General features: G+C 38.4%; 1 protein-coding gene across 2 annotated transcripts; it reads left to right on the forward strand.

Annotated features, from left to right (window-relative positions):
- Positions 1 to 283: 283 nt before the first annotated feature.
- LOC108411404 (butyrophilin subfamily 1 member A1-like) lies at positions 284 to 13,242 on the forward strand. Of its 2 annotated transcripts, none has more exons than XM_017682958.2 (10): positions 284 to 537; positions 3,625 to 3,672; positions 6,510 to 6,857; positions 7,529 to 7,681; positions 8,714 to 8,839; positions 9,227 to 9,316; positions 9,421 to 9,462; positions 12,066 to 12,086; positions 12,294 to 12,344; positions 12,424 to 13,242. In XM_017682958.2, the coding sequence occupies exons 2-10, from the start codon at positions 3,627 to 3,629 to the stop codon at positions 12,918 to 12,920; spliced, it is 1,374 nt and encodes a 457-aa protein (XP_017538447.1). In that variant the 5' UTR covers positions 284 to 537; positions 3,625 to 3,626; the 3' UTR covers positions 12,921 to 13,242. The 2 variants fall into 2 exon arrangements, with proteins under 2 accessions (XP_017538447.1, XP_017538448.1); XM_017682959.2 differs by having other exon boundaries at positions 284 to 489.
- Positions 13,243 to 15,979: the final 2,737 nt, after the last annotated feature.

Consider the following 15,979-nt stretch of genomic DNA (forward strand, 5'->3'; position numbering starts at 1 on the left):
CCCTTTCAAACAGTACCGCTGAGAACTCCACCATGTGTACAACCTAAGACCTAAGAAAAGAACCTTATCCTTAACCAGATCATCAGTAATATCCCCATTATACTGTTCTTTTGCTCAGCCGTCCTCAGCAGCATTCCCAGGATGCACATCCAGCAGCAAATTGAATAAGAACTTCACCTTTTTTAAGATCTCGCACTATGAATGCTAGAGAGTACTTTCAGTTCATTTCAAAATGACCCCACCCATACGTGCAGATCCTGTTTCACATGTTTTTTCATGCCTTGGTTGGGCTGTTGCATGTACTTCAGTGGTGTTGCAGCCGTTACGCCTCTTTCAGACAGGTTTACGAACTGATAAACGTGATTTTATTTAACATTACTTTATTTTTCTTTCAAAGTTTGCTGGGGGCTTTTAATATTTTAAGCTCTGACCTCCTTCCTTGCGGTCAGGCTGTAACCCTCCCCTGAAGAGTTTCCACCAGGACGAAAGGTAAATAGACAAGAGGACAATCATCTGATCTTCTGTTCACAGTAACAGGTAGGATCATTAATAATGAAAGAAAAACAAAGAAATATACTGTATGCTGTTTATTTAGTGTCAAATCAAACCTATTCAAAATAAGGCAGCACTATGTAAAGGCTGAGCTGCTGTTTGTGCTGAAGGACTGAGATCAGATCCATAAAAGTTAATAAGTGTCAATCCACCGTCCCACAGCAACACAGACGTAAAATGCTCACCTGAACTTTCTGATCTTTGTAGTTTTTGTTGCAGCTGGAGTGCAGTTACAGGTTTTCCATGTTTGTGTCTATAGATTAATATAATTTCAATATTATTATTATTATTATTAATATTATTATTTGTTGTTTGGAAGTGAAAGAAATCAGGAGACTGCGGAAAAGAGTTCCAAAGTTCTGAGCAACGCCCTGTACAGCGTCCTGAGCAGCGACCTGCGTAATCACAGATCATATTCAATGTTTTATTCAATGTTTTATTCAAAATTAATAATTCAGGCAATATGAATTTAAATATACACCAAATAGTATGTTAAGATGTTTTATTATATAATAATGGCTTTGTTATATTATACTTTAAAATATAATGTTTAATAATATTGTATCATATAACTATCCATCCATCCATCCATTTTCTAAGCCGCTTCTATAGAAACCTATAGTGCTTGGCTGTGGGTGGAAATGAATGGGACTCTATGGGAGCAATGAGGGGAAAGAAACAACACATGTGGGTCAGTATGGCAGTGGATTACAACTTGGCGACCTGCTTGAGTGTGGATATGCAGTTTGGGTCTGTTATGCAGAGGGAATAATAGAGCTTGGTTTGGGCGAAAAGGAATGGGACTCTATAGGAGGAATGAGGGATGAAAAAACGACATATAGAGGAGTGCAGTGGCTGTGGATTAAAGCTTGAGCACCATCTCTTAGAGCCGGGCTTGGCAAAATGCAAATTCTTTCACTACATTGTTGAGACTCCACAGCAGAATTCGATTTGTAGGTAAACAATAAAATAATCCTCCTTTGCAGTAAAGCTCTGCTGATTGTTCAACACAGTTATAACAATAAATGCTCTGGGGTTAATGTAGAACTGCTAAAATTCACTCTTTAACCCTGAAAATTGGCACGCAGACTGCTGCTCACCGTAGTAACGCAGACAACAGCCTCACCTAGCTAGTAGCTAACAAAAATACAAGGAAATTTTAGGTGAGCGTTGATAATTTAGAGATGAATGGATGGTGGAGCAGTTAAAAAAAAGTATCCTGCTGGAGATGTCAGAAAAGCAGCTATAGCTGAGCTAAATCTTAAAGTCAAAATATTACTCCAATAAAACTGACATAAAATATTCCGAGGTGACTTGATTTTTTGCTGAAACAGGACAAAATGACTTGCTGTCATGCAAAAGGCTGTCAGGCAAAAGAAATGTGCTCTAATCTTTCTGTATGGCTTGCAACAGAGTTTGAGGACCTGCCCTGAGGGAGTACCTGTACTTTTCTGGTGGTGTAATTAAAAAATAATTCCGGATTAGACTGAACATTCTGTAGTAGAAACGGTGTTGATATTTCAAAAACTGTGGGATGAGTTAGTGGGAAAAAAATCTGGCAGAAAAAATAAGAAAAAGTTGTCTGTTTTTGTCATTTTTTTCATTTTTTTTGCAGTTTAAAAACTAAACTTTGTGTGGTTAGAATTTCAAGATGAACGCATCAAGAGATTCATTCCATATTTACTTGGAAAGAATCTTGTTACATTCATTTCCATTCAAAGTTAAGAAGTTATTTCCTTCTACTGTAAAGTTAACATTTTGTAACATTTTGTTAACAAAAAGTTTTGTTCCAGCAGTGAAAATGTGCAGTTTCTTGTTCATTAGTTTATTACAGTCCTGGTGTGGGATTCCCGTCCTATAATAAATTTGGTTGACTTAGCCTGGGAAATTTAGACCAGACATTGGTATTAACTCAAAACTACACAGTCGAAGAAATAATAACAGTCCAATCCATTAAAAAGTTATGTGAATAAGAAAGGTATTCAGTTCAAATGTATTAAACTAAAAGCACTAAATCAGTTGTTTACACTAATTAGTTCTCCTCCCTGTGCTTATTAGAGTTAGCTGCATAAGTGCATGTTGGCAGGTCAGTACTCCCTCTTTTTGAAAACTCTAACAAGAGTCACAAAGTAAACAACAGAAAATTAAGACCAACTCAGAAGACTCTGAAAAGGCATGTTGAAGCATTTGGAGAAGCCCGTATATGACTAGGAGGGTGTAATGTGATCAGACAGAGATAAAACAGAGATGAGATAAAATGTTCTCAGCAACAGGACATGACATGTTTGCAGCATGCATATGAAAATACCACATCTACAGTGAAGAGTGAAGATGGAGGCATCATATTACAGGGTTGTTTCTCTTGCCATGGCACCCACAGAGTTCAGACTATTGAAAAGAAAGTGATTGGAGCCATGTACAGGGAAATTCGTGAGAAAGATCTGTTGACAGGTACCAGGACGATGAGGATGGTAATCTTCCAGCAGGACAACGATCCACATTATATAGGAAAGCAGACTCCCAGTTGGTTCCACATGGAAAAATAAAGGTGTTGGGATGGCCCAGTCGATCACCCAAAACTTAAGCCTAATAGAAAATTTGTGAAGGGAAACTGAAGAGCTAGATTCACCAACAGGCCGAGCATCGTCTTCAAGATTTAAGGAAAAAAGAAAGGTGTAGAAAGATGGGCCAAAATTACACATGAACACTGTCAGAGTTTCTGTTTTGAACAGAAGTTTTCATCTTGAAACTGTTGTTGCTAAGAAAGGCCTATCCACCACATGTTAAGTCAATTTGCGTTAACATGTTCAATATTTTTTTCCTTTCGTATTCCGCTTTAACTGCTTCGATGGACTGGAATGTTACAATTTCTTTCGCTGTGTAACTTTATTGAATTGATACCAACATCTGCCCTAAATTTCATGTGAACAGCTGCAATGGAAATATGTATAATAAAAACATGGACATTTTGAGTAATAATTTCCCGCACCATATTTACAGTGGTTAGTAATGTGTAACCATGTGTGAATGTTAAACCACTTAAATTGTTAATAATGTGTTTTTTACTTACAGCTATGCTACTGATATGCATTGCTTCTCTTCTAATCTGCTCTGCAGCAGGTAAATACAATCAAATTATCTACCCTATTCAAGCAACACTTGGATTTCCATTTGCAGTACATTCATAGAACATTCTAAAGAAAGTTATAAGTTATTAAGTCTAAACTTGTTTCATTAAAAAGGTGTCCTGGTGGCGTTAATGTGTGTTGGTAGCTAATAATAATCATTTAGTGGTGAATCTTAACTCAGTAAATGTAATTAGTTTCTGTACTTTAGTATTTTTGGTGTATCTGTACTGAAGTTTCTCCATTTCTGGGCGACTTTTTCCTTTCACTGCACTACATTTCAGAGTCTAATATCCGACTTTTTCCTCCTACATTTTGAGAAATCTGTCGTTCCTTTTGGTTTCTGTGTGTATAAAAACGTAACATGTCAAAATGAAAGAAGCGCAAAGCCAGAGCACCAATCAGGGCCCAGCGGTCACTTTGTTTAGAGCTGGTTTTGACCTGTTGGTCATACCGACCCAGTGCAGCACGCGGTTCAACATCAGCGCAGTAGCGTCAAACTTCGGGAGAGTCTGTTCAACATAAATGATGAACTAACCTAACTTTGTGTAAATAGAGCTCAATATAGAAATATGTCCACATATGCAGTCGAGACTGACGCGGCTTTTTTCTGAATTTCTACAAACACCATTTCATTTTATAGTAAATTAGTTTGGGCTGGTTTATGTTTATGAACAGACGCCTACAGATCAACATAGTAAAGGAGCTCATCTGTGATCCTGAGTTTAAAGCCAGTTTTTATTCAACTTAAACTTGGAACTAAGTTGTAAATAAATCTGAAACTGAAACTTTGCTTGTGTGTAAAAAGTGATTTCAGAGCCACTCGGTTCTCCCTGATGGAACCTGTTTACCTTCAGTGTTTTGTGCTTCTGATCATTTTAATAGACGTCAGCGTGACTAATTAATGACGTTCTATTAAAAGACTGGTTTACCAAGAGAGACGCTGGAGGACTTTCACCTGAAATGAGTTCATGAAGCCAGTCTGGTTATAAAAATGATAACAGGACCAGATCAGAGCCAGAATTACTCTTTTAGTACTTTTACTTTATACTTAAGTACATTTGAAGGTAAATACTTTAGTACTTTTACTCAAGTGGAGGTCTAAAGGGAGGAACTTCTACTTTTACTGGATGAATATTTTACCTTGTGGGTCTCGACTTTAACTCAAGTACATGATTTGTGTACTTCGTCCACCACTGTGATCACTAGTCTACCCTGTTAAACCCTGCTAAAGTAAGTGGAAAACTATAATAAACAAGACATTAAGCCTCTTTCCAACAACATTGCCAAGAGAGGTACCCTAAGAAAAAAATAAGTCAGCTGGCCAGAGTGAAGTATTTACATGGTGGAGTCTTAAAGAAGGTAAAGTGAATAAGAACTTTTCTTTTTTTAAGACGTCACCATGTAAAAGCTGGATAATAGTTTTGGTTTAGTTAATGACGTAGCACCTCCCGTTCTCATAGAGCCTGTTTCTCCATGCGTCACTTGTTCTGTTGTGTTTAGTTTTGCTCCAGTGGCTCTGCAGGTCATGTCCAGACAGCTCTGATAAACGACTTCTTATTACTGGGTGTGCCACTGTATACACATATCAGTGGGACTTTTCCCTGATACCATTAAATCAGTGGGTCCTTAAAATCAGGCAGTACATTTGTGTACATTTTTACCAAGTGATTATTTATGTTTGAGCTACAGGGATACACACTTATCGTTGGACATAACTTCTGTATATAGTTATTGTTGCATATAATGTGTTAGTATAACTTTGACAATACACATCAAGCCATACAAATGAGACATAAGTATTTAAATTAATGTGTATATATAGATATATGTATATATAACCCCAATTCCAAAAAAGTTGTAATGCTGGGCAATTTAAACCCTATATTTAATTGAAAATAGTACAAAGGCAACAAATGTTGAAACAGAGAAATTGTATTGTGTTTTGAAAAATAGATGCATATTTTGAATTCGAAGCCAACAAGAAGTTCCAAAAAACCTGTGATGGGGGCAACTAAAGGCTGGTAAAGTTGTGTAATGATAAAAACACAGACGAATCAACATTTGAAATTCTTTTTGGAAATCACGGACACTGTGTCCTCCAGGCTGAAGACCATTCAGCTTGTTATCAGCACACGGTTCAAAAGCCAGTATTCATGATGGTTTAGGGGGGCATTAGTGTACATGGCATGGGTGCACATCTGTGAAGGCACCAATAATGCTGAATGATATAAACAAGTTTTGGCCCCATATGCTGCCATCCAGACGACGTCTTTTTCAGGGAAGACCTTGATTATTTCAGCAAAACATCAAACCACATTCTGCATGTATTACAACAGCATTGGTTCCTATTAAGAGTCTGGTTGCTAAACTGACCTGCCTGCAGTCCAGATCTGTCTCCCATTGGAAACATTTCCTGCATTTTAAATCAAAAAGTACAACAAAGGAGCCCCTGAACTGTTGAGCAGCTAGAATCCTATATCAAACAAGAATGTGAAAATATTTCACTTTCACAACTGCAACTAGTCTCCTCAGTTCCCAAAGGCTTACAGAGTGTTGTTATAAGAGCTGATGAAACACAGTGGTAAACATACCCTCATCCAATTGGAATGTGTTGTTGGTATGAAATTCAAAATAGGCATATTTTCCAAAAAAACCAAAAAACAATAGAGGTTAAATGTGTGTGTGTGTATGTGTATATGTATATATATATATATATATATATATATAATATTATACAATCAAATATTATGCACATTTAATTCCTAACATATTTGGGACAAAAACATTTATTTCAAATCTCCTTTTCCTTCCTCTGTTCTCTCTCTTCAGCATCAGATTTCTCTGTATTTTCTTCTAATGCGTCAGTGTCAGAGCGCTTGGGGTCATCAGCTGTCCTGCCATGTGGACTCTCTCCTTCTTTAAATGCTGAGTTGTTTAAAGTTCGGTGGCACAAGGATGATTACAACAGCCCAGTTCTGCTGTATGACGATCTAAAGATCCAGGAGAACGCTGGAGATCCTCTCTACAGAGGCAGAGTGTCTCTGATTGGAGACTTGCAGAAAGGGAACCTCTCTCTGAAACTGGAGAACCTCACACTGGCAGACGGAGGAGAATATGTGTGCTTGGTTAAGAGTCTCACTTGGTATGAATCGGTTAAAGTAAATCTTACAATAAAAGGTAAGACGTTGAGTTAACTAAGCCTGCTGCTGAGGCCGTTTTACCAAAATCATACACTGTACAAAATAAAGGTACCTTGAATATCCAGTAGAGCTACTCGAAGAACTGAAAAACACAGTTTAGGAAACTTTGGGGTTCTTAGAAAAACTCATAGGTATAAAGGGGAATTTAAGGAAGGCTAGACCTTTTTGGGGTTCCTCAAAATCCTCTTACGTTTAAGCAGATCGCCACATAACTGCAAACACCTATATTGTACTTCGACTCACTGGCCGCTTCATTAGAAACATCATGCTTGCACTTATTGTCCACTTAAATGCTCAGCCTATTGAGCTTATGAGCTCATGTGCAACATTCTACTGTCTGATCGTGGATTAGAACCCCCTCCCTTGTAGTTCCATCTTGCTGATGTACAGTTACAGACTGTAGTTAATCTGTTAATGCACCATTTGTGTTAATTATCCTCCAACCCTTCATCAGTGGTCAGTTTCTGACCACAGAGAAAATCATGTCATTTAGCTGGAGTGTCCAAGACTTTATGCTTATTTACTCAAGCATATGCATATCTGTAATGTACAGTGTATACATACTCAATGATTATAATGTACAATGTGTACATGTTTTACGTAAATATTTATTTCTCCAATAACAAACTCTCTCGTTGTCCTTCACAGAACTGGGCTCTTCTCCTCTCTTCTTAATGGCTGAAGATGGAAATCAAGTGAATGTGACCTGTAGGTCAAACGGATGGTCACCAAAGCCCACCCTCACCTGGAGAGACAAAGGAGGAAGAGAACTCACAACCAGCCACATTTATTACAAAACTGGTACTAGATCTCAACACAATGCTTTATGAAAGCATAAAAACTAGGTATTGGATGGTAACTGTACACACTAGACTTAAATACTAACATCATCACTGTAAGATAAGTCACTTCCCTTGCCAGCTGTTAACCACTTCATGAGCACTAAAGCACAAGCATGTTTAGGTGTCCAGAGTCAAAGTGAATGCAGATGCAGGCTTGTTCAGTGCCCAGAAGCAGCCTAATATTACAACCCCATTTCCAAAAAAAGTTGGGACACTGTGCAGAATGTAAATAAGAATATAATGCAGTCATATGCAAATAATGATTTACTTTTTCTTTTGTCATTACACAACTTCACCAGCCTTTTGTTGGCCCCGTCCCGACTTTTTTGGAACATGATGTTGTCATCAAATTCAAATTGGGCTTATAATTTTCAAAAAACATTTGCTATTTTGTCTTTGCACTATTTTCAGTGACATAGGGTTTAAATGAATAGCACATCATTACATTTTGTTCTTATTTATATTTCGCATGGCGTTCCAACTTTTTTGGAAATGGGGTTGTATTTTGAAAACAAAAGTTTTAACTAACGTAATTTTCTCCCATATTTTGAATACATTCTTATTATTTTTTATTATTATTGTTATTGTTGTTGTTATTACTATTTTACCAACCTTTGTAATTACCTTGGGCATTCAAGTATTGAATCACTAGCATGTAGCTTGATTAAGGGGGTGCCACAATCGATTACTGTGCCTGTCATATAGCAAGGCAAGTAATAAGGTTAAACAAAATACAGCAAAATGAAATGTTTTGGCAAGTTTTCACATTTTTTTGGAGTGAAAGCAGTGAGTAATTTGAGAAGCCACTCCCACCTCAGTCATTTACATCTAAAAAAAATGTAATTTGATCATAAACACTGCAGATGTTTTGGTAGTGGGGGAATAATGTTATGGGGCTATTTTCACACCCACATTTTATTGAGGTTTTATTGTTGACTTAAACTTGTACCTACCACACCTTCCTTTCTCTCTCTCTTTCTCTTTCATTTAGACTCTAAAGGGTTGGTGAGTGTGAGCTCTTGGCTGCTTCTCTCTCCCTCAGAGTCAGAGTGGATCTCCTGTTCTGTGGGTTTATCTGATCAGGAGATGAAGGAGGGAAGAGTGCTGCCACGCAAAGGTGAGAACACCCCTCTGTCCACCTTACACTACTGTGAAATTCTCAAATGTAGCACCAAATTAAAAGATAGTAAATAAGTTCAATTTCTAATTCCACATGTTCAGTACCGACTGTACTTCAACATTTCATTTACCCAGTCGAATCAGTTCATTTTCTTATATTCTGGAATACATAATAAGGTATTTTGCCGTTTTGCCTCATACTTACATTAATCTTTAAATACATCCTGTTTGGGTGTACAGAAAAATTGTTACAGTATCATAATGATGTTTTATGAAGAACATCTGTAATTTTATAATATGTTTTTTTTATGATTGCTAAACCAAAACTGTGTTATTAACGTGACGATTTTAGAGCCATTTTGAATTCATGTCTATGTTTCTGCAGAAATCTGGAGGGAGGCGTTCATCGCCACTCTGGTTCTTTCTCTATTTATCGTCATCATCCTCACTGCTCTTCTTCTTTTAGTGAGAAAAGGTACTGTTTAAAACTAAAACTATTTATAAATAAAGATTTGGACATAAATGCCAACATACAATAGCAATAATGCAGTTATTTACCAACTTTGTTTATTTAAACAGGTTTATTTCCACCCCGGCCATCTCATAAAAATACAAAAGAAGGTATGTTTCATTTGTTTGTATGTACTTTCGCTTATGAATTATTATTTTTTGCCTGTAGTTTCTTTTTCAGATATCTATCTATGTTTTTAAAGTTGGGATATAGAACTTGACTGTTAATTAACTTAACACTGTAAAGATGCTGGTACATTACAGATGTGCCGGTATGCTTTCAAAATACTAAGCAAATCATTTAAGCAGTAAGTCTAATTATTATTGAGTTGTTTTAATCATATTTTATATTTACAGCATTTAGCAGACGCTTTTATCCAGTGCGACTTATAATTTGATAATTTTACACAGGTAGGCCCAGGTGGTGTTAGGAGTCTTGCCCAAGGACTCTTATTGGTATAGTGTAGGTTGCTTGCCCTGGTGGGGGATTGAACCCCAGTCTACAGTGTTGAAGGCAGAGGTGTTAACCACTACACCAACCAACCACATATAAAAAGAGCTGTGAATACTGAGACGCTACTCCTTTGTCCAGTGATTTTCCAATAAGGTTACGTGGTAGCAGCACACAGAAGCCTTAAACATATAAGCTAAGCTTGTTCTTGGTTTGGTTGGCAGATTTTGACGTGGGCAGGCTGGTGGTTTTTACTTTAGGCTTAATAAATTGCGTGTTGACAAGCTATAAATCACTTCTGGATAAAATAATAAAACTGCCAAACCGTACCATGATCGCACAGCTTTTCTTTATTGTAGCCTGGTAACGTTGTAAGATTAGTAATTACAATAGTGGGCTTTTTTGTTTTTTAATAATGGTTTAGGAAAACATTGGTTAATATCGATGTTGCTCTGTCTGGTGTGGTGTACTGAATTAGTGATTCTACTCCATCAGCATTGCGTTTGTAAATGATACTTAAGACTCTACACAGTTTGATGGTAAACCAATTCATACACAAACTGGCTGTCTACTTTATGTCCACCTCCTTGAGTCTACACTCATTGTGTGTGTTGTGCTGGTACGAGTGGATCAGACGCAGCAGTGCTGCTGGCGTTTTTAAACACCGTGTCCACTCACTGTCCACTCTATTAGACACGCCTACCTTGAAGCACATTGTAGATAGGCATGGATTTCAAATCTAACAGCTACGCTATGAAAATCATTGTCAATATCTTGCCTTTAGCTGTTTAACTAAAATGTTTTGGCCGGTGGGAAAGATAGAACCACGTTCATTTTGTAGGCATAAGGCTGCTCTAGCTCGTATCATTTTATTTAAGAATTGTTTTGTTATTGACCAAGTCCGTTATTTACCTTTCCGTTTACAGTTCTTGCTAGCTGGGGCCATTTGAAATGTGTTTGGTGAAGGTTTTTCTCTTTGTGATATACGTTACGTTCTGAGTCTTGCACAGATGCCTGTCTTTGGTTTACTATTGCTTTGACCTAAATACATGAGAGTTGGTAGCCCTGCACACACACCACCACCTCGTCAGAGTCACTGCAGTGCTGAGAATGATACCCTGTCCAAATAATACCTGCTGTAAGGGGGTCCTGACCACTGAACAGGGTAATGTGGGCTTACAACATATGCAAAGAAACCGATGGACTTGTGGAGCCTTGGCTTTTTTCACCTCAAAGGAGTGTGTGAAGAGTAAGTGAAGTGATGCCAAGCACTAAAAATGATATTGAGAGTTTCATTAAAGCTGTACGAGTGTGGAAAAGACCTGGTGTGACATATCCAGTGTGCGGAGGCCCCATACTGTAAAAAATCTTCCCACTAAAATGTCACGCAATTTATCGCACAGCTCTTTCTCACAAGTTATTAGGACTTAACGACGTCTCTTACTGCCCTCTGTGTGGTACTAGAGAATTGAAATCTAACACAATTCAGTTATTAATGTTAAGACTTCTTATTAGGTAACTATTCTAAATTATTCAGGGAAACTAATGAAACTCTGTAATTACGAGAGCGGGGACTTCTGGACCTACATGCAGCCCCTTAGAGTTTAAGGGTTAATAAATACTTACATTTACTGTATAAAGACTTACATTTACTGCAGAAACACTGCTGTAATCTACTGTATTCTATTAAAGGAACAATATGTAATATACTTACTGCACAAAATCATAAGATGACCATGATATGTCATCACAGATTAAGGAAACATGCCAAGTTTAAATAGTAGCTTCTCTGAGAACTGCGCTACAGCCAGTGAATGCTCCTTAGAATTCCCGCCCACTGCCCTTTTCCTCACATCAATTCAACACCCTGGGTTGCCAGATTTGAGTCAGATTGGCAGGCGAACGCAGCGTGCTTCAGCCATTGAAGCAAGCAAACAAATCGGATCTTAACCTAAAAAACTTTGGTATACTTTTTAAAAGTGTACCAAATTCTCTCAAATGTTTTGAACTGGGACTGCAGTACCCGCTTTAAACACTTGCTGTCGGTATTACATATTGCTCCTTTACGCTTGTTACAGTGTTTTCATTGGAGACACAGATCAACAAACTTAGCACATGGGTTTTAACATCTGTGACACAGTGACTGTGGTACGTCATATTAAGTCCCATTTGAAAGAGTAGGTTGACCCACTTGTTGAAATGGTCAATGTGCAATATTAACTTTTTTTTTGGCATATTTTTGATTTTCATGAATCCACCACAGAGGAAACACTTCCCCTGACAGGTAACCGTTTTTCATTTGCACTAGATGTATGATTTAGAATGCATACATTAGACATATCAGAGTAAATAAGTTAGCATTTTTAATGTTTTTCATGTTCTGTATGTTACATGTATGTGAGATGGTCAATCTAAACGGTCATTTCTGTAAAATTCTTCAGCTACCAGCTTTTTTTTTATATAACAGTACTAAAATAAATATATCTTACAGGTCCAAGTGAAGAAAGATTAATGATGTGGAGAAAGCTGAGAAAAAATAAAGGTACATACAAAGTTACTCATCCTTACATCCATCTTCACTGTTCTGGTCAGACAAGCTCATTTCTCTGTTTCTTTCACAGTGAAGCTCACTGTGGATCCTGAAACATGTAAAAAACCTCTGACCATGAAGCAAGATGGGGCCAGTGTGTACCGTGGACAGCTGAGCAAAAGCGACCTCTTTCAATCTTCTTCATTTCCTCCTGCTCTGAGTAAAGAAGGGTTCTCCTCAGGACAGACATACTGGGAAGTTACAGTGGATCAGAAAGAAAACAGTAAAAAGTCATGGTGTGTGGGGGTCACTCAAAAGCCCCCCACTGAAGAGACCCTCACAGCTCTCTGTTATGAAGAACACTGTGGTATTTACCCCAGTACTGACCCTCACACTCAGATACCTGCTGAAGGTCACGTTACCACCCTGGGTCTGATTTTAGACTTCAAACACAAAACTCTGTCCTTTATTAATGTAGATAAAGAATCTCACCTGCAAACTTTTAGAATGAATAACATGGAGAATAGTAAATATTTTGCTCTAATCAGTCCAGGAATGAAAGATAGCTACCCTGTTAAGTTTTCATAGTTAGTAATGTTGTGTTACTGTACAGACCTTTAAGGCGAGACAGGCTAAGTAGGTCATTTTTTCAAAGAGTTTTTTTGAGTTTTGCTTAAGTATTAAGCACAAGTATTAAATTACATTTAAATATGCCAATGAAGTACTCTAGAATTAAATGTTTAGATGTTAGAATTAAAATGTTTATTTAATTGTGAAGACACTTCAGAGGTTTTTACAACTGGAATATTGTTGTTCAAGAAAAATGCTGTGCACTGTAAGTGTGAAATGATTTTCAGGTCATTCTGTAGTACAATATCTAGCACATATCAATAAATTAGCAATGAATTAAGTTGTTTCATCATATTTTTAGAATACGCTTAAGAATGAACCTGTAAAACTGAATTAATGTATGCATTCCAGAAGCTGAGGTCTTTGGTTCTGAATGTATAGAGAAGATGATTTGGAGAACAACAATGTGACCATTGTGAATTACCAAGTGATCTCAGAGAACATGCACAATTTGTGTTGTTTTTATTACATCATAGATGCTTGTATAAAAAAATGGCCAAAGATCAAGATACTAATGGTTTTCACTAGTGGACCAGTTTTGGCCTGTCCAGTATGACGGCCTTTATGGGGCCACTGTTAATAAGGATAAAAAGAGTAGGACTCGGAGGAAACTGTGTTTATCTAGAATAAAGAGCTGGACGGACTCAGAGGAAAGTGTGTTTATCTAGAATAAACAGCCGGACGGACTTGGAGGAAACCCTGTTTATCTAGAATAAAGAGCCGGACGGACTCAGAGGAAACTGTGATTATCTAGAATAAAGAGCCGGACGGACTTGGAGGAAACCCTATTTATCTAGAATAAAGAGCCGGACGGACTCAGAGGAAACTGTGCTTATCTAGAATAAAGAGCTGGACAGACTCGGAGGAAACCCTGTTTATCTAGAATAAAGAGCCGGACGGACTCGGAGGAAACTGTGTTCATCTAGAATAAAGAGCCGGACGGACTCGGAGGAAACTGTGTTTATCTAGAATAAAGAGCTGGACGGACTCAGAGGAAAGTGTGTTTATCTAGAATAAAGAGCCGGACGGACTCAGAGGAAACTGTGTTCATCTAGAATAAAGAGCCGGACGGACTCGGAGGAAACTGTGTTTATCTAGAATAAAGAGACGGACGGACTCAGAGGAAAGTGTGTTTTATCTAGAATAAAGAGCCGGACGGACTCGGAGGAAACTGTGTTTATCTAGAATAAAGAGCCGGACGGACTCGGAGGAAACCGTGTTTATCTAGAATAAAGAGCCAGAAGGAGAACCTCAGGCAGGGTCGTCTACATGGCTATCGGGGGCTTCATCTCCCCCCATTCAAAGAGGACATGAAGCTTCACAGACAGTGAGGATGAAGATCAAAATGATCCAGAGAGACGGGAGTGAGTGGAGCTCCAGTGCAGTGCCAGTGCAGCAAGTGTTATGGCAGCCCCTCCACAGTAAGCCCACTTTATCGTGGAAATATTATCACTTTGTTTTTCTCAAAATATTACTTATGACTTTAGATACAGTTTGACTTTTTTCTCTAAGTCTACTATTTTTATTTTTATTAACAGTGACCCTAAAACGCCATTGTAGTCCAGTGTCCAGATTTAAACCCTATAGCGAAGTTTTGGTTTTGCATTAAACACAAATTAGCTCAGCAGTGTTTATCAACTCCTTGAAGCCATTACTGCTGAGTGGAACAACACTGACTCTCCTTTCTATAAAGGAATGTCTGCAAATTTACCAAAACACTTCAACATTTAAAGAAATCAAACGTCCACCACCGCGTCAGTGTTACTGCAGTGCTGAGAATGGCCCACCACCCAAACAGTACCTGCTCTGTGAGGGTCCATGGGGGTCCTGACCACTGAAGAACAGGGTAACAGAGTATCAGAGAAACAGATGGACTACAGTCTGTAACTGTAGAACTACAGAGTGCAGCTATACAGTAAGTGGAGCTGATAAGATGGACAGTGTAGAAACAAGGAGGTGGTCATGATGATGTGCCTGATTGGTGTGTGACTGTTCTAGCAGTGATTTATTGTTCTGACAAACATTGTGGGTGAGGAAAATAAACGCTTGTTATAGGAACGTGTTAAATAAATCACAAATGTACGAATGATCGGAAATATGACCAGAAAAGTCATTTATGGCAATAACAAAATTTATCATGATATCTATAAAATATATTATTACATTTTCCCATGCACTAAAAGACAGCGTGTTGTTATTTCTTGTACATTGATGCAGTTCATGAATTTCTGTTTAGATCTCAGACGAACTTCAGGATTGCATGTTGCACAGCTGTAAGATTGAACGGCGTTGCATTTTCCCAATGTGGCCACAACAAGGTGGTGTCAAAGCATTACAGAAGTAAAGCCTGGATTTGTTGTATGTGTGTGTGTGTGTGTGTGTGTGTGTGTGTGTGTGTGTGTGTGTGTGTGAGAGAGAGAGAGAGAGAGTGCATGGCTGTGTAATCAGGGAATGGGGTGCTGGAGTGACCTGCCTCCAGTCCAGACCTGTCTCCCTGCAAAACGTGCAAAATACAGCAGTGAAGACCAGATGCAGGTGTGCAGCTGAATCCAAGGCTACGTTTACACAGCAGGTAAAAGAGGCCCAGATCTGATCGTTTACCTTATATGTGACACAGGTGTGTATCTGTGCTTCAGTGTGAGCAGATAAACAGACTGAATCTGACATTTTCGGATCCGATTTGAGACGCTTTCACATGCGGTACTGAAATCTGATCCGTATCCGATCTGCAGCAATACAGCTCAGTCTGACCAGCCGGATCGGAATTTGTGCGCATTTTACGTCAATCCAACTCGACATTCGTCATCAGTCCGCGCTGCTGAGACTCATAAACATATAGGCTGATGTTTCTGTACCAAAACCAGAAGAGACTCATCGCAGCCGCACGTGTTTGAAGAGGTTTTGAACTAAACCCAGGCTGAGGACACGAACCAAAGACGTGGTCGTGGCCGAATAACATGCCCTTTTTATGGTGAACTCGAGCACACTGTGGGTGATGAGCCCAGCTGTCAAACATT

This window comes from Pygocentrus nattereri, chromosome 22 (genome assembly GCF_015220715.1).
Source record: "Pygocentrus nattereri isolate fPygNat1 chromosome 22, fPygNat1.pri, whole genome shotgun sequence".
Lineage (NCBI taxonomy): Eukaryota > Metazoa > Chordata > Actinopteri > Characiformes > Serrasalmidae > Pygocentrus > Pygocentrus nattereri.

Bases quoted from the DNA above. Each gene is read 5' to 3' on its own strand.
- LOC108411404 (XM_017682958.2), top strand. From the start codon at position 3,627: ATGCTACTGATATGCATTGCTTCTCTTCTAATCTGCTCTGCAGCAG. The intron at 8,840-9,226 runs GTGAGAACACCC...ATGTTTCTGCAG, and splicing joins AAGAGTGCTGCCACGCAAAG to AAATCTGGAGGGAGGCGTTC. The intron at 12,087-12,293 runs GTAACCGTTTTT...TATATCTTACAG, and splicing joins GGAAACACTTCCCCTGACAG to GTCCAAGTGAAGAAAGATTA.